We start from the raw sequence: 24,083 nt of genomic DNA, 5'->3' as shown, positions 1-24,083 counted from the left end.
TTCTTGTGACGGTGAGGCAGCAGGTGCCGTATGCATAGTGCTGTGGTTGGGTCTGTGTGGGATCGCCATGAATGAACTTACCAGGTTTATCACAAACCCAGGCAACATTGTTTATCCGTAGGCTTTGTAATTACTGCGGTGGTGTGAGTACAAAGTGGAAAACACTATTTATATTACTAGAGAGTTAGTGAGATGGTTGAAGGGCTGTTGTTGCCAGTATAGGCTTCTGCGTCACTACATTTTAAAAATTTTAATTACAAATTAGTTTTATGATCTGTCAGTTCAAACAAGTAAATACTTTTTCATTGTTTTGTTTGTTTAACTGTTTGGCTCAATAAAGTAGAATCAGCAGCCTTCCTAAATCCAGTAATTCTGGCCTTTTTCCTAAATGCTTTTCGCAGCTTTAATCTTTACAACCTATGGGACCTTGCTGGCCTCAGCCTCCACTGCGTGCAATGAATGTAAAGATTGTCACCTAAATGATTAGCTGACACTTGTTGGGGAATTTTACCACAGGTCAGAGTCCAGGAGCTCTCCTGTGCCCTTGCAGGTGTGTCACTTTACATTGAAGAGTTCTGTGCTCACAAATGCTTACATCTGATTTGTGTGTCATTCTTTTCACTAGCACCTTCCAGCTTTGCTATAAAAGGAAATGATATTCCAGGAAAATGAGTGTATACTAACGTGCTGCTCATTTTGAGACATGGGGGAAAGAATCTAGTGAGAAAACATAAGATGGTTTCATCAATACCCAAAATCCGCAGTATTGAATTTAGCTGGTTATTGATGTATGCAAAAGGTTTCTCTACTGAATCTCTCTTTCTCATAATGTGGATATAGGAAAAAAAACAAAAATTCCATCCGTGAAGGTGCTGTCAGCATCACAGCAGTGCAGTCGGAGGGGCAGGAGGACAAGCAGGGAAGAGAGTGCACTTTCTGCTTCAGTCTCTCAAGGCTGAGCCAGACATGAAGCTGAAGCTGTTCACTTCTCTCAGAAGAAGGAAAGAATCTTGAATTGAATTATTTTTCTCAAAGGCATAATTTTGATTTTTGCACTGGGGTTGGTTCAGCACTTCTCCTTATGGTTGAAGTGGAATCAAACTCCCTGCTAGGGTCCCAAGGGCAACACAGAGATGAATATCAGATGGGCTTCTGAATATTACAGTGGTACATTTTACACAAATAGATCTTCTTATGAAAAAGCATTTAAAGGTAAAATTAAGCAGTATGCAAGCATTATGTGTCACCTTGACACTATTGATCTGACTCACTGGAGAAAGAAGTACAGTAGTTTTCCAGTTTCAGTTGTTTTCAGCTTGTGAAGGCCTGGCAAAATACGTCAGCTTAAATTTAGTTGTTTACTAAAATAACCAAAACCAACCCTGAACTTTCAAAAAACGTATATAGTATTGTACAGTTAATATGAATACTTCCAGTTCTGATAGTAAACATTATTTCTAATCCTCTTTAGTCATAGATGTAGTGAAGGGTAGTTTCCTTCTATCCACCTTTGCATTCTGAATTTCGTGCTGCTTAAGCTGTCAGTTGGAGAAGATGGGCTTTTGATTTGAGTATTCTCAATCTTTCTTTGGAGTAGCCCACTCTCCCTTGACTGTATGGCAAAACAAGACTCCTTAGGCACCTTAAATTTGGCAACTTAAAATTAAATGCTGTGAATTTCCCTTTAGCATATCTTCACAAATTTAACAATTGCATATTTGCTTGACTGTAAATATAGATGTAGTAGTCCAGATATTTCTGAGATATTTTTTTCTTGAAAAAGAATATGGATTATATGTTGTTTTATGGAAAATTTATTTTAATGGGATAAAAAGAGGAATGTGAATAACTGGTAAAGCTAGCGCTACGTAAAACTTCTGGATGTTGATGTAAGCTAACAAAAAAAAAAAAAAAAAAGAGAAAAGAGACCTTTAAAAGAGAGAGACCTTTAAAAGTTAAATTAGATACCTTGATCTATCCTTAATTCACCCTTTTAGGCAGAGAATCTCTCCTGCTAAAGATAAAATCCTCTTATGAAGGGTTTATTTTTAGACTGGCTCAAAATAATGCTCAGAGCATAATGCACAACAAAATTCCCAGAATCGTGATATTGTTGATTCTATCAAGATGTGTGTTCTTAATTTAGCTTGCAGTGTTGCATTTATTTGTAACCTTCATATTTCACTGATTAAAATTAATTATTTGCTTGGATTGATAGAGGATTTTTCACTAAATCACAGAACGGCTGAGGTTGGAGGGCATCTCTGGAGGTCATCTGGTCCCACGCCCCTGCTCAAGCAGGGTCACCTACAGCAGGCTGCCCAAGGCTGTATCCAGATGGCTTTTGAACATCTCCAAGGCTGGCCACTGCACAACCTCTCTGGGCAACCTCTGTCAGCGCTCGGTCACCCTCACAGGAAAAAAATGTTTCCTGATGTTCATAGGGACCCTCCTGTGTTTCAGTTTGTGCTCATCACCTCTGGTCCTTTTCCTTCCCTGCATGACGTTCTAGGGTGGTTATTGCCTCTGCTGTGGAGGCTGCTGGAGGTTGGCATAAAGGGAGACAGTGAGTGAAGGCAGACTTATTTTAACTGTTAAGGTGAGATGTAGATATCACTGGTTTAGGCTAATGTCTGTGGAAAAATGGGGAAAACAGGGAGGTGAATTGTATGTTGCTGAATAAGGATTTAAATCAGGTACTTACTGCTCTTGTTGAAGCTGAGTAACGTTCTGAAGAGTAGAAAAAATCCTGAAACGGTTATTGAACATAAAGGCCCCAGAAATGATCATGATCTTACTATGTAAAATGATATATTAACATTTGACCGTAAATCAGAAGATTTTATAATCTGTGTGAGCTGTTTCATGAGTAATCTAAGTTTGTCTCATTCTTGTCTCATCCATTGTGCCAGTATCTGCTGATTTTGGGGCTGGTTTAAGTTCTAACGAGCAGAAAGAGGCGGCGGCGCAGGAAGAAAGATAGAGCAATTTCACAGAGGCTTCTCTTAGGTTACGTCAAGTGCTGGGTCCTGTGAAGGAAACTCTAGAGTGACCCAGAGCAAATGGAGCTTTTATATGGGCGGTGTTTTGTGCACAGAATCTTCTCTGAATGTTGCTTGAGAAGTGCAGTTGCAGAATTGTAGTAAAGGTTGCAGAAAAAGCTTAGTTAATTTGATTTTCATTTGTGACCTTTGGAAAATAACTTTTTTGTTTCCTTGGTGCTGGGGGGGAGAAAGCTACCAAAACGCCAAACCAAAACCCCGTGCAGTAAGGTGGAGAGGCAGAAAAGACAACTGGCCTGGGTTGGGCAATCTACTGATTGTGTTGACCTTCTGATTGGTTATTACGTCTTGAAGAGTAAGTAGGTATGCGTATTTGCTGTATGTAGACAATTGCATTAGATGTCAGTTGTCTTCCCTAGTAATCTCGGTGGTCTTCTAATACCATCTTAAACACTTCCTGGAGACCTTTAAAATAAAATAGGTATGTTCATTTGGGTTTACATTAGCTATTTAATCACAGGATATGTTGCTAACTCCTATATGTCATTTTAAAAGAGGCAAACCAAGAGAAGAGATACTATATCTTTATTTATCGTTCTTTTCCTTATCAGTATGAATTTAGCTATCTATCTATCTACATATCTATAGATAGATGTATAGATATTTTATAGGTATATAGACACTAAAGGCCATATCTTCATGGACAAGCATGGGTAGGCTAGTCATTCAGTTGCACCGGCTACTAACCAGAATTTGGTAGATGCACGCTTCTGATCATTTGGTACTGCACACAAAGAGTATGGTTCCTTGAAAGCCTGCCACAAAATAAAGCTCAACCAAGCTATATAACTGTTTGTATGATTTTCTAAATGCTCTAATAATGCCCCTGCATCTTCAAACTGTGTTCTTCATTAGGGCTTGGGCAAAACTTAATGATACAAATTCTGAGTCATATATAGGCTTGCCAATTTGCATTAATAGCTTGAAGAATCATTGAGAGCTACTAATTTTCTCAAATTAGCAAGTAAATCAGTGAATGTAGTAGAAAGAATGGAGTACAAAATATACTCTATTTGTTTAGCGTTAATTTCTCATTATAACTTCATGTTGTAGCAGTAAACATCTTGCAATATACATTTGTAAGGATAATGAAATCTGTGTACTCTGTTCTCATGACAAATACTCTGATGAAATCATTGTTCGAAAATGAATGTTATATATCATTACAAAATTAATTTCTGTTTTTCAGATGATGCACAAAATCTAAACATATAGACATAACATAATTACGCAGATGTGCTTTCAGAAAAAGCAAAATAAAGTGCATTTCTCCCTTTCCAGGTCACATATATATGCTGCAGTCAGCACTTCTACTTTAATTCTGGACTGTGTTTAAACAGTATGGTATTGTAAGCTGAAGGAAAATTTATTGAAATAAAGATTCCCCACCGCTGGCCCAGTCAACCCTCTGTATCCCATCCCACATGCTAAAACGAGGGGGGGGAGAGGTCAGTCTCCTTTGCCATATGGCCATGGAGAATCATTAACCAGAATGTCGTGGATTCCATAGAAGACGTTTTGGCGTAGTGAAACAAAAATCTAGGGAAAACATGTTTACTTCGCTTTGCAGAGATCTGCAATCTTGAGCTTTGAAATGTCTCTACAAACAGAAAGGAGAAACCAAGTATTGGCATATAGCTCTTCGAAACTGAAAAATGAGAAACTGGGAAGGGGATTTTAGATTAACAAAAGTGAAGGAAACAGAGGGAAAGATGTGCTTTTGTTGTGGGCATTTTCATTTAACTGCAGGACCAGTTGAGAGAGACAGAAACTTGCTGTGTAGGATGCAGAGACAGACACATCATAGAAACTCTGCAAGGTGGGAGGAGGGGTGGAAGGAAGTCCTGGGGGCCACTGGGCAAATGAGAAGGAAGAGCCTCCAGCTGGGCTAACAGGTAATCCCACTGGGCACAGCTCTGCCAAGGGGAGCTGTGATCTTGGTAATCCTAAAATAGTTTTCTGGGCAAGAGCCAGAAGTGTTGAGGTCAGGAACACTGCAACTAAAAGCTCTGAAACCAGATCTTCACTGAGAAAGCAGAATTTACCCTGCCAGCTGAAAAAATCAGGCTTGTCCTTGCCAGGGGGAGAAATTCAGGGGAAGCTTTTTCAGTGTATCTGGTATAAGCAGTTTTGCGTATAGAACTTGGCATCCTGTTGCAATTTCCAAAATAAGCCAGATTTTAAGAGAATAGATAACAGTAGTTTCAAACTACAAATAAAGCTTGAAGGAAAAAAAAAAGGCTATGATTTTATGTGCAAGAATTTCCTTACCCCTGATTGCTGTAGTTTCAGGTATGATTATAGCATGTGAGGAGGATATCCTTGATATAACAGGCACTCTTCTGGATCTCTGTGTGGAAAAATACGTAGTACTTCTTGGTACTAAATGATCATGAAGTCATATATGTATTGTTTATGGTCTCCTAATCCAGGATTTATTTCCTGATCCTGTTTGAGAGCTAGGGACTTGAACTGATTAAAATATAACAACAAAAAAAGATTCTTCGGAGCTTTTAAGTGAATTGATTTACTCTGGCTTGAAAATCGTCATATGAAAATTTAAAATATTGCTATGTTAGACTTTAATATTAAAATACTGATGAGGCGGGTGGAAAATTACTATTAGTTATTCCAAATAGATTGCCATTTTGTTTCTTTCCGGAGTGGGAAGGAAAACTGACACAGTGAGCCAGCTCTGTTACCTGCGGTTTTCTCTGTCCTATGCTGTACAAGTGCAATCAAGAAGAAACCAATCTGTTCATAATTCCCACTGCCAGTTCAGTCCCTATCCCTGGCAATCCCCTGCCTTTCTGCACCTACCTAATGACACTGAACGGCGCTCCTTCATTTTATCCTGTGATGAGAACTCTCCTCTGCTCCCTGTTAAAGAGTTGCCTGAGGAGCAGCCAGGAGGCCAGCAGAGCCCCCGACCAGCCCCAGGGCAGACGTGGGAGAGCCTGGCTCCTTTGCCCAGTTTGTGCTTCCAGTTTGCTGCCTAATTTTAGCAGTCATTTGGGAGGAGGGAAGCTGCCCATCAAAACGCTGTGCAGGCTGACCTTACTGTTAAGAGGCTTTTCTTGATATCCAACCTGAATTTTCTTTCCAGCAACCTTAGCAAACTGTGTCCTTTTCTATTTGTTTTAGTCATCACAAACATGGAGATCAGACCTTTACCCGCCTTTTTAAAGACAGTCGCCTTGTTTTCCTCCAGTTCTCCTTTTCCAGACAGAGCACCACCAATTACTAGTCTTTTATCAAAGAAAAATAACTTCCCTGGGGACATATATTTTTACACCAATGCAACAACGATCTTTATTACAGCAGAATGAGCTCATTGACCAGTGCCCCGCTGGCAGACCACTGTGACCTTCAGGTCCTTTTCTGCAGAATTCTCTAACTCGTTATTCCCTGTTGTTTTTCCTGCAAAATTGGCAAAATGTGTATTTGTCTTTACCAGATTACATTTTCAGCTCTCTTCTCTGGGGTAACAGGAACCTTTCAAATTATGATCCTGTTGTGTGGTGTACTTGCAGACCATCTTGTTGGTGCTGTCTGTAACTGTAAGAAGGGCACTGTTCCATCCTTCAAGTCATTACTGAGACTATTGGATAACACCTGCCAAAGACAGACCCCTATGCAAAGCCACTTGAAATCCATCCCAAAGTTTTGGCATTGAACTGCTGTTAACTGTTCTCGGGGTGCCATTTTTTACTTATGTGTCCCAAGGCTGTTGATGAAAGTGCCAGAATATTATGCAAAGCAGTATTAAAAGACTTGCTACAACACATATGAAGTATATCATGATATACTCAACATAAATGATATTTATTTCCTGAGCAGTCTTTCACATTTGTAAATACAGAGGGAGGTCGTAAAGTCATCAGTTCTACAATCAACTGTATTATCTAGTGACTGAAAAATGAGATTTCATTTCATTAGGAAATTACTGGAATATTTCCACAGCAAGTTTGCTAGAAAGAATAACATTGGCTTGTCTGAAGCAAGGTTCTTGGTTACCACAGTGTTTGCATTAATTCTGACCACTTCTGTAAATGCATAGGGTTATCATTCATTGTGACAGTACGCAAGATTAAAAAAAATAATAAAATTGCACATTTGAAGTCTGGTTTATGGTTTATGTTCTAGCTACAAGTGCCATTCCAAGACAGAAGAATGTTTTCAGTGGTATAGGTGATTATGTCCTATTATGTTACACGGTGATCTACAGAATATTAAAGATTTTTCTAAGGCCTTTTAAATAATCTTAAAAACTCTTTGAGGAAAGTTATTAATCAGGCAGACAACTCACTTCCATGCCTTTCTTTCATAAGGATTTTGTAGCTAACAAATTAAAATTGTTTGTATTAAAGTATTTTAATGGGAAGAAAGGACTTAGGTTTCTAATGAATTTGCCTGTAGTTTGATTAACTTGGAAAATTTTTTTTGGAGTTACTCTATTATCCAGAGCAGATTCTTCTAAGGACTCTAGGACATTTTAATGAATGTTTATAATTAAATGATAGATGAGCTTTCTGTACGCACAGAGATGCAGTTGTTGCTTTTCAAGGTTGAGTTCCTTTATGTTTGATGACTGGCAATGTTTTATGCATTACAGATTTTTTTTGTAGTATGTTAAGCCTTTGCCGTCTCTACTCAGCTTGTCACGAGGTATAGACTTTGTAGTCTCCAGGGGATGATGTCTTTGGTTAAGTTAATGTAATAAATGAAGGAATATCTTGCTTTCCTGTCAGCTTTCATAAAACTTTATTGCCAGCTTCATAGTCCCCAAGCATTATCAGCAAGGAATAGCTGTATTAATAATTAGTGTGTTCGTTGCTTCCCTAAAATATACATCAAAAGAAAATGAGTGTGAAAGCATGTAGAGTTTTGTGGGTTTAAATAGTGTTAAACATTACCGTATTTAAAATACAAAAATGTATTAAAAAATACAAAGCTGTTTTGCTTACATACTTAAAACATTTCAGCTAAAAAACAAATGCATTTTTAGTGGTGTATTTATCTGTGCTTTCTTATTGTTGGTATATTCCGTTTCCTCATTACAATATTTTCTTGTGTGTTCTTCTTAGAATGGCTTTACTCCTTTATATATGGCAGCTCAAGAGAACCACATTGAAGTGGTGAAGTATCTCCTGGAGAATGGAGCCAACCAAAGCACAGCTACTGAGGTGAGGTACATTGTTCTTTTTTTACACACACTCTTATTTTCCTTTGCCTTTATATTCAGATTGCTTACAGTCAGAAGATTTTTCAAACGGAGTATTTTGAGAATCTTACCCATTTTTTTCTACATGTTCAGAAGACAAAGCTGAACTGTTCTGAAAGTGGTGAAAAGTCAAGGGATGAAATCCAGCCTGATTCATTTGACAGCAAAATTTCCACTGACTTCAGTGAGCTCAGGGTTTTCATCTTCAGTTTTTCCTCTTTTCTCCTATCAGCTTCCTGAAGAATTTTCTGAAAAATGAATGAGGCTTTGAAGAGAGGTCCCTAAGGCTGTAGAAGCTACAGGAGGCCAAGGTGGTATTGCCAGGGGAGTGCGATGAATCGATCATAGGCTAAGTGGGGAGGTACAACATTTCATTTGAACAGATCTACATCTCCTACAAAGCCCATGAAAACGCAAGCATCTAGGAGTGCCATCACCTGAGCGACAGGGCTATCTTTGTGCTGCTTTTTCATTTGCACTGTAAAATCTGGGCAAAAATCAGTGAATAGAGTATTATAGCACATATATCCCACTCTTGGCTTATAAGAGGTCTTCCGGGGAAAGTAGTTTAGAGGATTGCTTCAGCTTCTTCCTTGGCCAGCTGAAAAGTGTGTGGAACATAATGTGAATGTCATAATTAGGGGTATGAGGACTGTGTCCAAAAGGGTGTCTATGTATAGTGTAAAATGGTATCAAAACAACTAGTATCAACAGTTTGTGGTTTACAAGCTTCCTTTTAGATTGGGTCTTGAGATGTTAGATGAGTTCAGAATATTTTCTGCATAGAAAGAAAGAGGGAGAAACAGGCAAGCACACAGATGTGCAGAAAAGATGAGTGGGATGGGCTCTCTGTGGTGCTGGGTTCACACAACCATGCAGGTAAAAGGGGCCTCAGGAGGTCACATACTCCAACCACTGGCTCCTGTTCCCCTAGGGAGGAGCAGTGGCAGCTGGACCTCCTTGACCAGCGAAATTACTCTGATTTTGAAGCTTGTCTGTGACTTTGTGTAACCTGTGAATATTCATCATTATCTGTCATTAGCGTAAATTGGAAATGAAATTACTAACAAGGATCACATCAGTGAGCTCAGCAGGCAGTGTGCTGGTTTCTCCTCGGACACTTTATCTCTACTGCCGGACCATGTGGGTATAAATACACAGGAGGATGGTATTAATTGCTAAGTTCTGGGTTTAAGTGTCATGCTGTTAACCTGCAGTAACTTCAGTGCAAGCAGGGCAGGCACCAAAGTAAGAGAGACAAGACTCCATCTCAGGAGGAACTGAATCGTAAGAACTTCCATCTGCAAATGGGAGGATTTAAGGGCAATGCAGGAAAACTCGTAGGTCATGAGGATTGTGCTCATTGTGTTTCCTCTTCTTGTTCTCTTCCTGATGGACATTCTTCTATTCCAAGTCAAGGGGATGAGTGAACAGGCTCTGTGCTGCAAAGTGTGTTGGTTTCACCTTTGTCCTGTGGATATGGATGTGCCATGTGAAGTAGTAATAGGAAAGTTCCTCTCCTGTTAGAGATTTTGCTTGTGTTTATTACTTTTCCCTAGTTTGTTTTCTGGATTCAGAGACACATGAATGTGAAATGATGGTGCATTTATGCTCACTCTCCTTTAAACCAAACTGCTAGTGTTAACAGCTGCTTTCCTGTCCCTTCTTTCATTGGATACTGTACCATTTGATGACAGCTCCTAAAATAATCCTCTTGTGGCCCGCATATATGGTGATCACATTACATGTCAGCTTTCTGAAATATGAAATCCCATGTGATTGCCAGGCAACGTCGCAGAAACACACTCTGTGTGAAGGAGCCGAGTGGAGCTGTGGTTCTGCAGGAGCCCAGCCCAGCTACAGCCCACAGTCACCTGCTTGAGCCTTTCTCCCAGTGACTTTTACCAGCTGTGATGATCAGGGGCACTGGAAATTCATTCATTGGTTTACAGGAACTGTGAGGCTGAGATGGTTATAATTAACGCTTCCTCTGCTTGAATGCAGACATCCAGGCATCGCTGGAACTCACAGTTATAGTCTGATTTATATTTTTTTTTTTTTAAAAAGGGAGGGAGAAAAAAAATAATCAAATGCCCCCCACTCAACCCAAGTCTAACTCTGTCTTCTGCCATCAGAAAGGTCAGTTTTTACCTTTGTAGCTTGGAAAGTAAAGGCTGTCTACCCACTTATTGCTTAACTAGATAAAGTTTTGGTTTCAGGTCTTGCTGAAGTGATGGTTTCAGTGATTTGAGTATTACTGAAGGATGGCCCAAGCCACCATCTGCTGTCACATGTGCAGAGTTAGTCTCACAGAGTAAAGAAATGGTACATTAAATAAGGTGGGATGGCAGCCTGAAGTGAGGATGCCACCAAAACACATGGAGAAGGACCTTCAGTCTGGCATCAAAGGTTGGCTGTCTTCCTGTGGGGCAGCGGGGAAGAAAAATGCTTTCTCCGAGCTCTGGTCAGCGTGCTTTCCAGAAGCAATAGGAGAGGGAATGCAGAAAGAGTGGTGTCCTTTTAGAGAAGGATAGAAGATAGTGGTGCAAATCAAATGGATGATCTTGTCTTTGAAGCTTTGAAACTTGTGCTGCCTTTAGATATATTTTGTTTCCTCAAACACTTATATACATACATATACAAAATGAGAGTAAGGATGAGCTCAGTTTCACAGGGCCTCTAATCCAGGATTTGTTCTCATGTTCCCAGAGGCGAAAGGCAAATGCATTAAGCCATTTCAACACCTAATGTAGCCTCAATCTCGGAATTATCTTTACAGTTCAGCTGTTTCATCAGCTGTTCACCCTTTTTTAATTCACTGTACAGAATTTAATCTCTATTACAGAAAGAAACCATAGCAGTATCGCTGTTACAATGCACCTACTCACAGTTCTACGCAAAGGGGAGTGAATGCTATTTGATTACTAAGGGGAAAAATTGCTTGGGCAATTCCTCAGATGTTTCTTTCAGCATATGTTAGCTCTCATTCCTTCCTAACACATCCTTTATTATTTTATCATCTTTCCATATTCCTAGTCCAACTCAATTCTGTCTCGTTCCTATGCCTGTTACTCTTTGGTTGTTCCTTCTGACCTAGACCCAGAAGACCCTGTTGTATTTATTCCCTTCCCTTCTGTTGCTATTCACCATATCTCCAGTCACAGGCTCTGTTCCTCCTGGTTCCAGTTCCCTCCAATCTAGCATGTGGCTACAGCACTTACGTGCTTGGGCGGCATGCAAGGCAAGCTAGAATCAGTTTGATAGAAAAAAGGGAGCAGGCAGTACTTCAGATGAGGTAGCAGTTTGTGATCATGTGATGCATTTTAAAGCATTGACAATCCAGGGCATGTGTGGAGGAGAGAGGCAATTTAAAAATAATTTAAAAGCAAAGCATGAATGAATGAATGAAAAGCAGAAAGATTTTTCTGACTTTATTTGTACTTTTTGGAAAAACAATCTAATGTTTTCTTCCTTCAAATTACAATAAATTCGTACTCATGATCTGGCTTTCTTGAGTCGTAGTCCATGTGTAATTTAGAATGGGAAACAGCAGCAATGCATCCAAAGATATATGAAGACATGAAATATTCAGAAGCAGGTTTCCTGTATGTTTTTCACATCTACTTTGTTCAGTGCTCACTAATCCTTACCAAAATATTGCTAAAGATATGCTCTGTGTCTCATTTTAAGGTGAGAAACAATTAAGAGAGATACTGTAGAATGATCCTTTGCTTGTACTTGACTTCAAAAAAGACTACTTTGTAATGGAAAAAATGTGCTTCTGACATGTTTGAAATCATATCTGGGTTAAAATGTTGTGCCTCCAATGTCATTTCACTGGAGATGGTGGTGCAGAGGTAGAAAACCACTGGTAACATGCTTATCAAACTTCTCCATGTGTGAATGGTGCTGTGCAAACCACTGAAGCTGTACATCCTTCGGCTTACTGAGCATATCTTGTTTTCCTCTACCAGGACGGTTTCACTCCTTTAGCTGTTGCACTGCAACAAGGACACAACCAGGCAGTGGCCATCCTCCTGGAAAATGACACCAAGGGGAAAGTGAGATTACCAGCTCTGCACATTGCCGCCAGAAAAGACGACACCAAATCGGCGGCACTCTTACTGCAGAATGACCATAATGCTGATGTGCAGTCCAAGGTAACAAGATGCTGCCATAGAGGTAACAGGGTAGCCACGCGGCTGAGTGCCGATGGGCAACAAGCTGTACTTCCTTCCTCTTAATGGTTAAAGGTAAATTCTTCCATGGGGAAAGACAAGTTGCTCAACCAGTATCACCAGTAATAGATCTACTTTTGCAGCATTCAGCTACACAGTAATTACAAACTACTCATTTTTCTGCTTTTCAGTTATGCCTCCCATTTCTTTGGTAACCAGCTTTCTCTCATTATTTGTAAACGAGAAGACACTGGAATGGAAGCAGAATCACTGCTTCCCTATTAAATAGGATACTGGTTTATTGCCCATGGGAAGATAGGTTGTATTTAAAGTTAATGCATGCTTGAATGGCTTTCCCCATAATTAACAGCATAATTCATTTCAAAAAGCAACATAGTTCTTCGTTTTGCGGCTAGTCTTTAATATTGTTCCTCTTTTTCCCAAACCATGCTGCATCAGATGATGGTGAATAGGACGACTGAGGTACCGAGATCAAAAATTTTTCTTTCTGTTATTTATAATTATTTTCTCTTCTCTGTGGCAATATTTCTTTATTATTTAGCACTAAGAGTGAAGATATGTCTCTTCTTTAATGCATAGAATTTTAAGATTAAGAAAACCTATTTTTATTGATCCTTTGTCTTAGAATTTCTTTTTATTCGTGTCACTGTTGAAGTAAATTTTTGAGAATTCATATCAGTTCAAAGAAATCTGAAGTAAGTAATGGAGCTAAAAGGATAAAGATGCTTTTCTAGATCAATTTTTTTAGTTATGAAAATGCACTTCGTTGGCATAACTAAATTAAGGTGTCTGGCTCAGCCAGAGTAATGGTAAAATTAATTTTCCTTCTTTTACAATTATAAATATAATCAAATCCTCCAAAGTAAAAACTTGTTCAGAGCATCAGCTTATTTTTACCATTCTTCTTATTACAACCTTTTGAATATAAAGTTTTGAAAAGTCCTTAAGGTATAACACATAGTCAGAATTTACCTGCAGCAGATATTACATTTCTCACACGGATTCAGGAAATACCAACTCTTCAAGCACTTCCACTAAAAATCAAGGGTCCGATTAGCTAGAACTGTAATTTCTCCCCTGCAGATTATTATCACATTTAGGAAAGAGATTTATTTCCAAGAATGAGGTCATTATTTGAATGCCTGCTTTTAAGTAATGGAGTTTCTCTGTTAGATGAGGGGATGAATTTTAAATGCATGCAGCCTTGTGAAAGTGCGTCCTGCTCGGTGTGTGCACGTGTGAGCAAATTGCCGCGAGGCAGCTGGCAATGGGAATTGAAAGGGTGACAGCTTTGCGCTGGCATCCACCCGTGGGCATGTTCTTCACTATGATCAATGTGACAAGGGTTATCACTTCTACACCCGCCATCACGTTACTTCTCAGTACCTTGTGTTTGTCACCAGGCAAACACATGTCCATGAAAAGGTAGTTGTTAATGCAATACACATGCAAACTATAGCTCAATGCAGCATCGTATTTGTGTGCCCAATATCCTCAGTAGTCATTGCCCTGCTAATCTATCACAGCAAGGTGATTATGAATTTAATGAGTGTTTGACTGGACTTTGACCAGGATCACCTGTGGGCTGACAAGCAAGTAAATGGAATTAGGGTAAAATAATGGGCTTATTGCTCTACCTTTTGGGAATAAAGTTGATTTTGAAGCGCAACATGTGCCTACATTTCTGTATTCCAAGAGTAGTTCAAAATGATGATTTCTACACTGCAAGGAATGAAACCTAGTTGAAAATATGGTATAGTCTAGAAGCCAAAACTATTTCTCCCTTTCTATAACAGTAAGATCTGATCAAATCAGTGTGAAGCTCTTCAGGGAAACCTCAAAAGCAAGATCCTTTCTACTTGAATTACTTATGAAACTAAAAGCTTGCACTGTGTCCTAGCTTCTGAAAAATTAATCTTTTTTATGATGTTGTCAAGCAGTTCTATATTTCATATCTAAAGCAGGTTTCACCTTCTACTGTTCAAGAGGCAATAAGTAAATTGTGTTTTTTTCTGATGTATAGATGGAAAAGTTTCTTCAGATCTTGAGATCCAAATTGTATCTAAATATAAATAATTATGGTTCTTATACTGCGATACTAAGTTTCTCATGTACACCAAATTCTTCAGTCACATGTTGAATAATCACTGCTTTTCAAAAAAAAAAAAAAAAAAAGAAAGAAGGAAATATGTTGTCAATATTTTTAATCCTAAGAGCAGTAAAATAAGAGTCCACCAACTTTTGTGGTCATTTATCCAAAACCAGTAAATGGATGCAGCCCAAAAGACCCATGTTGCTTCCAAATTGTAATAAGGAAACTTCCTTAATTTTCTTCAAGAATGGCTAATATATTAATATTTTCTGTGATGAAATCTACTTATCTTATTGGCTACTGATTTAGAAGACTGAGTTGGAGAATTAAAGAATGAAGCACTTTTGATAACCTCTCATATGAAAACTGCACTCTGTGCCTGAAAGGCTGTGCTATGTTATAGGTGAACTGTGACATGATACATTTGTTTCCCAGCAGCTTTTAAAATCAAGTTCTTGTTCAGTTGATTATTTTGTATGAAATGATTTCTATAATAAGGGCTGTTTCTCTTTATAGAGTGGCTTTACACCTTTGCACATAGCTGCACACTATGGAAATGTCAATGTGGCAACGCTTCTGCTAAACCGAGGAGCTGCGGTCGATTTCACAGCAAGGGTACGGAATAATTTCTTTCTCTTCTTAGTTTAATGGCCGACAAAAGTGGGAGTGTTTCTTTGTGTAATTCTTAGTCAAGAGTAAGTGAGGAGCAAAGTAATGCTGACCTGTTGTGTTCAGAGATGTCTTCTTTTTGCAGTAATTCTTAAAGGTTGCCTCCACACAATGCACCAGTGTCCTTGGGATTGAGTAGTGCGCGGTATTCCCAGCTGAAGGAAGCAGGCTCCTGTGACTAGCTCTAGAAAGCTCATAACATGTCGGCTCACTTCAGCTTTTCTGTCAGTCAGACGTACTCCAGAGATATATGTAGGATTTATCAGCTTATTCAGTATTTGCTATACCACTTTAATTTGGTATTTTCGCATATAAACATAGTTGGAAAAAGTAAAGGTGTATTGCCATTATATAAATGCAACAATAAAACTACTAATTGATCATGACTACTCTTTTATGGTAAACAACTGCAGAGCTACGTAATATAGTCTCTTTGCTGTTGTGCGATACATAGTTTGAAGCACGGCATCTGGTGCCATAAAAACCTCTGGTAATCTGTACCTCAACACAGCTACTGGATCACAATTTTTTTGTTTAATTTTGCCAGACACACTTTGAATTACTTCAGAGTTCTGCCTTTCAGACTGACTTCCTCCTGTTGCCAGTCTGGAATAGCTGCTAATATTATTTCTTTCCTCACCCAAAGTGCTTGCAAGGACTTTCAGCTTAAACAGCACTTACTCCTTTATGCTATTGGCATTACACTAAGAAGGTTCCTTTGTGTAGGAGTCACGCATCTGTGTACTCTGTGTATGTTGCAATGATTTAAATACATCAGTGTTTTGTGAATATTGACTCATTGGACTCTGATACATGTTTGTTTATTTGTCTGACCCTGGGACTGTGATGTTCGCTGCTTTGGCAGATGTGCTGCTTCGTTTATTAAAAACCCCAAACAATGAATAAAGATTCTTGCTTAGAAAGGAATTACTAACTCTAGCTTATATGGTGTGTGCCTAGCTCTAATGCTCAAGTACATTTTCGTTTATTCTCTATGATGTGATGGTCTCATTTTTTTGTGATCCGAACACAAATTCACCACCATTATACACCTTCAAATCCATCCTGCTCATTGTTTGTTCTTTTCATGGTGTAGAATGGAATCACCCCACTGCATGTGGCTTCCAAAAGGGGAAACACAAACATGGTGAAGCTCTTGTTGGATCGCGGAGGGCAGATCGATGCCAAAACCAGGGTGAGTCTTTCTATTCCCTGAATATGATGTTGACCCTTCTTGGGAATGGATTGGGATTTTTTGTTTGCTTGTTTTTTATTTTTAAGCCAGAGACTGGGAACACAAAGATTCATACTAGGAGTTCAGCTTCAGTGATTGTGTCTTGTTCTCTGTTCTTGAAGTGAGATATTAGATGTGGCTGCTATAAACGACTCACAAAAAATAGAAGTTCAGCTGAACACAGCTCCAAAAATGTTACACGTTGCCTCCTCACAAGTGTACTTTTTTAGAAACATGGACAAAATTCAAATTCTGACTCCAAAAATAATTGAGGAAGAAATATTTTTGTACCTTTTTGTACTTCTTTAAAATTCAGAATCTTACCTTTAGTTTTCAGATTGTTATTTATTTTATGTAAAATGTTTTCTATGATGGACTAAAGAATATCAGGTATTGATAACAGCAGGAGGCAGAAATACTATTTCCTTTAGTCTCCTATAGAATCTAGCTACATTGTACAAGAAAAAATATGATGAAACTGATCTTTTTTTAGGAAAGAAGCCTGTTGGTCCAACTTCACATGACACAAGAACACGCGTGCTGCACAGCAATGGCAAGTGGAGGGTTTGGGCTCAGCCAAGCCTTTCAGTCCCCTGATGTCCTCTAAATGACTGTGCCAGGCATAGCGTGCCTCATAAAAACTGCCATAGTGGGCTGGCAGTCACCTTTTATCAAAAAGTCAATACTGGGAACATACTCTGTGCCAGCAGCCCATTCACCTCTATCCCAGACTAACCACTGCAAATTAGGTGACTCTCACTACCTTCCTTCTCCCAGGTGTCCTGTTGAAATGCCACACCAATACTGTGCTCTTTATTTAGGGCAGATTTTGCAGTCATCCCAGACAAAAGAAAAGCCCATCAATGTATATGGGCAGGGTTAATTATTTCAGATGGGATTTTGGAGTCACCTAGGTAAACACAGTCATTTGTGAGCCGAACTGCACGGGACTTGTTCTTGAAAGCTGCTGGGTTTTAAGCACTGATCTGCAAAATTTTATCTCCAAGTAATAGAGGGTGCCTTAGAACACAAGAGTTTACAGCTGGACATAAAAGTTTTTGTTTAATAAGGTAGAAAGGGAGAGGAAGGTAGAGGATATTGCAGTCAACTACCTCTGCAGTTACTACCATTTGTTGCTTCATAAGCTAGGAAGACAATCATGATTATTGTGTAACTCTGTATGTGGTTATGATTTTGATTTCTTATTATTTATGAAATGTCTCTCTTACTCTTTTTTTTTTTTAATTATGGTTGATGGAAATGAAGGTGTGCAGTAAATCACCCCGGTCAAATTTTCTGCAATAAGTGCCTAAAATCTCATAGTAAAGAAGCATGAAATGGTAATAATACATTGCAGTCAGGATATTCCACATACTTATAAGCATAGTAGTCATATGGAAATGGTCCATTTGGCCTGTGGAATGACAGTATTGATTCACCTATTTCCTGTTCAGCATTTAGACACTGGTTTTAGACAAGCTGGCACATATGATTGTAAAGGACATCTTAGATTTTTAGAGGTCAAGGTGTATTCCCTTCCCTGCTCACTCACAAAGACTGATTGCAGATGTGAATGAAACTGAAAGAGCAGGACTCTGTCCTGCGTAGGTGGAAGGTGCTAATTTTAGAGTCTTCTCATTGTCTTGGCTTCCTGCCCTTTGTCAGCTGCTACATTAGCTCAAAACCTGTCAGCACAAAGATGTCAGTGAAAACCCACAGAAGTATCCTAAAGCACACATACCCCTTTGCCCAGGCTCATGAGTTTCCTCTGCTTTTATCTTCTGCCTTCTCCCTGCTCAAAGGCACATGGTGGTGGTCGGCTGCCTGTACTGCACAGTGGGGAAGATTCCAGAGCTTTGGTTTTGCTGTCAAGTGTCTCTGCGGCATGGTTTTGTCTTCATGCCAGCTGTTTACATCTTCTTGGTGTCCTTTTCCCTTCGCTTTGTCTGCATGCCTTGTGTGCTTTGCTGTGGCTGTGAGCATGTAGGGTATTGAAGGGGTAGGTTGTGTGTTGCATGCCGTGTGTACATGTGTTCGGTACTGTAAAGGGCAGACCTCCGCCGCCTCCACCTCAGTACTAACATGGTTGTCTTTCCATACTTGCCTTTTCATTGCTTCTGAGGAACACATGCATTCTTCCAGTAGGTCAGATTCACTGAAAAACAGTGTAATTAAAAGTACTAGGAGAGTTCATTGCTGGATAGCTTGGGCTGTTATTCTTAGTTTCCATTCCACATCAAAATAAGCTTTTTGGTTAAAAATGCACTCATTGCTTTCATTCAGTTTCTTTTTAACTGACTTTATTACATGACATCTGATGATGCATAAATAAAGATGTACAAACTTATTTTAACAGATTTTAGATAAGCCTCTGTACTTTAATTTTGCAGTTAATCTGTGAAATCTTCTTGTTTGAAAATGTTCCATTGGAATGATCTATTAGGAGCCCCTGTGTTGTCTAAAAAAACCAAATTATAATGTATGTTCTTCAAAGGGAGTAAACCATGCATGTGTCCTACTGTTCCATAGTTAATGTTGCATGCCAGAAGAAAGCATCACTTACTGCAGGATTTACGTATTTCAATTTTCTATACATTTCATAATGTATTTGTTGAAAATTTATGGCATTGCTCACTAGAGTATAAAGATGTAGAATTGTAAATCTGCTTGCTACACTTAAAAATTTTAAAATTTTACTTTTTTTCAGGTTTTACTATTTTGCTCAACTGACTACTAAATAAGTTTTTAAAACATGGAATTTCGTTTCTCTTTTCTATTGTATCTAAAGCAAAAATGTAAACTCCATTACCAATAATATTTATAAGATACTCTTATTAGTACTGTCTGTTATATCTACATTTGTGCTACTTCTGTTTCCACACAAGCCTTATTGGGAGTTTTTTTTGCTAATTAATGGGTAAAATGTCTTATGCTAAAACATTTCATACTTAAAATCTTAGTCAAATCTATGTTGTCGACACATTTACCTGAAAGATGGTGGAAAGTTCAGTTTGTGATTAAATTGATGTCGTGGTCAAGAGTAAGGTGGCAGTTATCAGTTCTCACCTGCATTTACAGCCTTCCAGAAACATAGTAAGGATTATTACAGGGAGAATTATTTTAAACATTTAAAAGCAGAGCAATTTCAGCACGGCCTATATATATTTTTTTCTATTAAAAAACCCACCATATTCTTTTATAATGGAATAGTAACAGTAAGTATACGCAGGGCATTGAAGTGTTACTGACTACTAAAGCATTTTAGGAGTATTCTTTCTGAATGCAATTTTTGTATTATCTCTATTTTTTTCGTCTCTCTATAGAAACTGTAAGGAAAAAAAGGAACAAGAATGTGAGGCATTTTTAGGTTTTGAATGCTTTTATACTTTTGAAATACAGTGTTAATCAGAGGCCTTTGTCACCTTGCTGGTGGTATTTTTGTGGGACTATGCAAATGCCCTTAGAAGTTGGAGAGAAACTTGTTCACCTGTCTCAGATGCTGAATTTTGTCACACGTTTTGCGTTCTTTCTATTGAATCTTGCCAACACTGGAATTAAATTTTTCTTGCTCTGGGACTTTAGAATCCTCTTGCAGGCTTTCGTCCAGAATATTTCGAGTAGAAAAAAAATCCCAGGAATGAAACACAGCATCTAGTCTTGGAATGGAAAGCTTATTGTGTGGGAAAGTAAACATGTTGTGTGCCTGGAGCGCGGCAGCTGGAGCTGGAGAGGGGAGTAGAGGCAATAATGGTGGGGAGAACGTCTGGCATGCCATTTGAGTTGGAGAAGGGCCACAGGAAAGGAAGGCGGCTCAGCTGGAGCTGACAGAAGTGGAAGGCCGGTCACAGAGATGTGCAATACCAGTGGAAAAAGAAAAGGAAGGAATCTATGGGGCTTGGAACTCAGATCTTGTTGGTTGGTTGGTTGGTTATTTGCTTGTTTTGGCTTGTTTTTTTTGTGGTGAATGTGCTTCAGACACCCCTTAACACTTGTTCTGGGAACCTAATGAGGTTTATTTGTAATAATGTCTCCTTTTGTATATATGCATTCTGACAAAACAGGCAAGGCTTTCTGCTGTTTCTGCATGGTAGTGGGTTTCCCACCATAAAGCCGTTGTAGCAGGATCCTAACCCTGTCTTGGCACTGTGCTATGTTTACGGGGGGGGTGGGTGGGGGGGTGGGGTGTGTTCCTGCAGTAATGCTGCTGTGACATTTTCTTCTAGTCTTCACATGTGCACAGAGCACTAATAATTCATTGGCAGTTTTTACCGTTTCTTAAAGCAACGTCGGATTATAAATATCTAATCACAATGCAGACATTTACTATAAAAAATTGAGTGGATTCATATAATGTTTACAAGGGAGTGGGAAGGAATGTTGTACAGATTATCTATGCAAGCTATATAGATAGTGGCTATTATTTAGGATTATTTAAGTTAATATCTTATTACTCAAGCAAATGCATGGCATATTTTTTTGCCGCATTTCTAAAATTTGTTCTTTGAAGGGCAGACCTGGAGGAATATTTTAGAGCATGTTTAATTATGCCAAGACTCTGAGAGCTTGGAGCAAGAGGGAGATTTGCCTTGTACATTTTTAAAGAGGTGGGATTTAGTAGTAATGAAAAATGAACAAATGGAAAGGCCTTTATTTGTTGAGAAAATTTAGGCAATTTTGCATGTCTACCATACAAAATACAAAAAATTTATTTCACCCTTATAAAAATGAGACTATTCAGCTGCAGTTCAGAAGAATTCTTTCATAATTTGGCCTTTAATTTTCATGTGTTATCATTGATCTTCGTTCAAATGAGCACTGAATGTCAAATGAGTTCAAATGAGCACTGTCAAGATGCTGCTGATGTAATTTCCTATTAAGAATCTCTCGTAAGCACAGCTTCTTTTTGTCTTGGCCTCTCTGGTAAGCTGAAGTAAAGCATTTTAATCACTGTGAAAGGACCCAATAATTTATCTTCCCCAACCCTGCAGTTAGGAGTCATGCACAGAATTCAGAATGAATTTTACAGGCTAAAAAATGACCAATGATTTATTTTCAAGCTAAAAAGGCAAGAATTTACCTTCTACTTTGAGAGCCATTTAAGAGGAACTTAGGACTGATGGGATTTCATGGCTTCTGTACATACAGAGAGGATCGTAGTGTCATTTCTAGCAGTGACCCAGCTGTTGGTTACTTTGGAAAGCGTGAGCTAGGAGAGCACCACGTACGGCAACAACAGAACACCAGGTGCAGGGTTTCACTTGGAAGATGAAAACGTTTAACTCTCCATTATGTGCTGTTTGGGATGAGAAGATAAATATTTGACTTCTTATGATATTAAATTGCTAAATTTCTTGTCTCCCAGCATGGTGGCCTTTGTGTTTATGGGATATCCATTATCTGTGCTTCAAAGTCTGTGTCTCTTCAACCCAGTGTTGTATGTAGTGTCAAATGATGTGTTTGGTATTTTGGTCAGCATGTGTTCTTCAGTTTATGTGATGTATCAATTAGCAATGGAATGATTAAAAAAGCACATAGGCAAAGTCCTGCAACAGACTTCAGAGCACTGAGGTTCATCGCAAATAGGTAATGGTGCAAAAGAGGACTGATCTGGTATACCAGTGTGTCTCTTGATGTTGGCTAATGTTAGTTTATCTTCATGGTATTACGTACTAATTCTTCCACTACCACGACTCTCTCTTCTCAGTTTCCCTCACCTTGAAGAAAACATATAAGCAAAAAATAGAATCTGAAGTATTAAATAGGCAATATTTTAAAAAATTTATATGCTGTTTTCCCCCAGGGCAGGAGGAGGGAAGAGAGTTATATGGGAAGGCCACAAAGCATATTGCTTCTTTCACCTGCTGGAAAGTACACAGACAGTAAATGATGATGCATTTATAACGGGTATGACAGGACAGAATAGGATAGGTAGAAAACTTTTATCCCCACTTTTAGAGGGAATTATAGATAAGAACAGAGGAGAAATCATGCTTTTTAATGATTTAGTGCTTATTTTTGTTTTAGCTTGACTTTCTTGAGGAGTTGATGTGTTTTGTAGCTTGTATTTTTCTTCTTTTTTCTCCCTCTGGGGATCTGTCCTGTTGTGGTTTTTTTTTTTTTTTTTTTTTTTTCTTTTTTCAAGGGTTCACACAATTCTACCTTTCTTTTGCCATTCTATTAAATAAAATAATATCAAAGTCACTGTGCAGATAGGGAAAGCGTACCTCCCACATTGACTGAAAATACAGAGCAAAATATAGAAACTGGGAAGAGGTATCAAATAAATACCTCCTCTAGAAAGGGGGATATATTCCTCACCTTAGTAATACTATTGGAAACTGTGTGTATGAACTGCTCTGGCAGTGAGACGTAAATATACCCCAGCTGGGCCTATAAAGACTTGATGTAGGGGACTGAAGTTTCAGTGCAGACACCCCCCCACCCCCCATATGCTAGTTACACCCTATTCCTTTACACTGACCCCACCGGCCAGGTCCAGAACAGCCCTGAAGTCTGTTTGCAGGTTTGATCTTGCATCTGTTGAATTTCATTGCAAAGCTTCCATGGGTTTTAGTGATGCCTCTGAGATGGTAAGTGTCAAGGCACACCTAACCCCTTCACACATTTCTGAAAAATCTCTGGAAACAGTAGATAGGTAAGGGAGAAAAATTCCTCCCCACAGACCTCAGATCCTCGCTGCTGAGGAGCTGTGTTGCATTGCAGGCTCTGAAAGGTGCTCTGTGCTTTCGAAACCGAGGGTAAGGGAGCATCTGCTCCTTGGAACTACCTTTTCTAGCGTATTACAGGGCTGTTTGCATAGCCAAAATGATCTTGCAATTGCAATGGCACTGTGCAGTCTAAAGCTATTTTTAATTTTAAAATATTAGCAGTAGCAGTAAAAATACAGTGATGTAGACTTCCTCTGAACTCCAGCAAGGCAAACTGTATCTGCGAATGGAGCAGGGCCACTAGCTCATACTTAAGGCCATGTTTTTTGTATGTTTTTAACCTCTAAGTAATTAATCTATCTCAGACCAGTGTATTAATCTGTTACTGGATTCTTCGGAAAGTACCCTAGAATAACAGCATCTGTCTCATCTAAGATGAGCAGTGTCTCAAAGGAAGAAGGCTTTTCTTGTGATTAAAAGCTATTGCCAGTTCACCTTTATAAACCTATCTCTGTTGAATGAGTATTCATGACTCCTCCGAGTCCATGCTTGAACAATATTGAGATAAATGAGATGAAAACTTAGCTTTCTAGATCTTATGCATTTTCTTTTTTCTGTCATTTAGCACTAATATTCTTTTGTAACCATTTTTCTTGCCTTATATTTCCTGTATTTTCTGCATAAAGTCCAAACTGTAGCAGAATTATTTAGAATGCATTCTGCTAGCTCAGTGTTTCATTGACACATCTGCTATCACTGCTGTGATCTTTACTGAGTAGCCTGAGCAAGTGTTTTGGTATAGGGTGGTGTTCTGCAATGGAAAAAATATTGTGGAGTTGGTGGTCTTACAGCAATTTTAGCAAAAAATTGTTAGCTCTTTATTCACCATTCAGCTCTCAGAAAGAAAAGGTTTTATGCTTGTTTCTCTCCTTATC

General features: G+C 38.8%; 1 protein-coding gene across 39 annotated transcripts in view; it reads left to right on the top strand.

Annotated features, from left to right (window-relative positions):
- The window catches only part of ANK2 (ankyrin 2), a 395,080-nt gene that overhangs the window by 261,485 nt on the left and 109,512 nt on the right, over nt 1-24,083 (top strand). For 31 of the 39 annotated variants that reach the window (XM_080373623.1, XM_080373646.1, XM_080373625.1 and 28 more), the window contains 5 exons: nt 8,150-8,248; nt 12,261-12,446; nt 12,924-12,947; nt 15,094-15,192; nt 16,343-16,441. In XM_080373623.1, coding sequence (XP_080229749.1) covers nt 8,150-8,248; nt 12,261-12,446; nt 12,924-12,947; nt 15,094-15,192; nt 16,343-16,441 — 507 coding nt within the window. The remainder of the gene's footprint in view (nt 1-8,149; nt 8,249-12,260; nt 12,447-12,923; nt 12,948-15,093; nt 15,193-16,342; nt 16,442-24,083) is intronic. The other 8 variants (XM_080373648.1, XM_080373649.1, XM_080373618.1 and 5 more) reach the window with 1 other exon arrangement.

This window comes from Falco punctatus (assembly GCF_963210335.1).
Source record: "Falco punctatus genome assembly, chromosome: 1".
Classification (NCBI taxonomy): domain Eukaryota; kingdom Metazoa; phylum Chordata; class Aves; order Falconiformes; family Falconidae; genus Falco; species Falco punctatus.
Note: the sequence above shows the minus strand (reverse complement) of the source record. Positions and strands in the feature narration are given on the sequence as shown.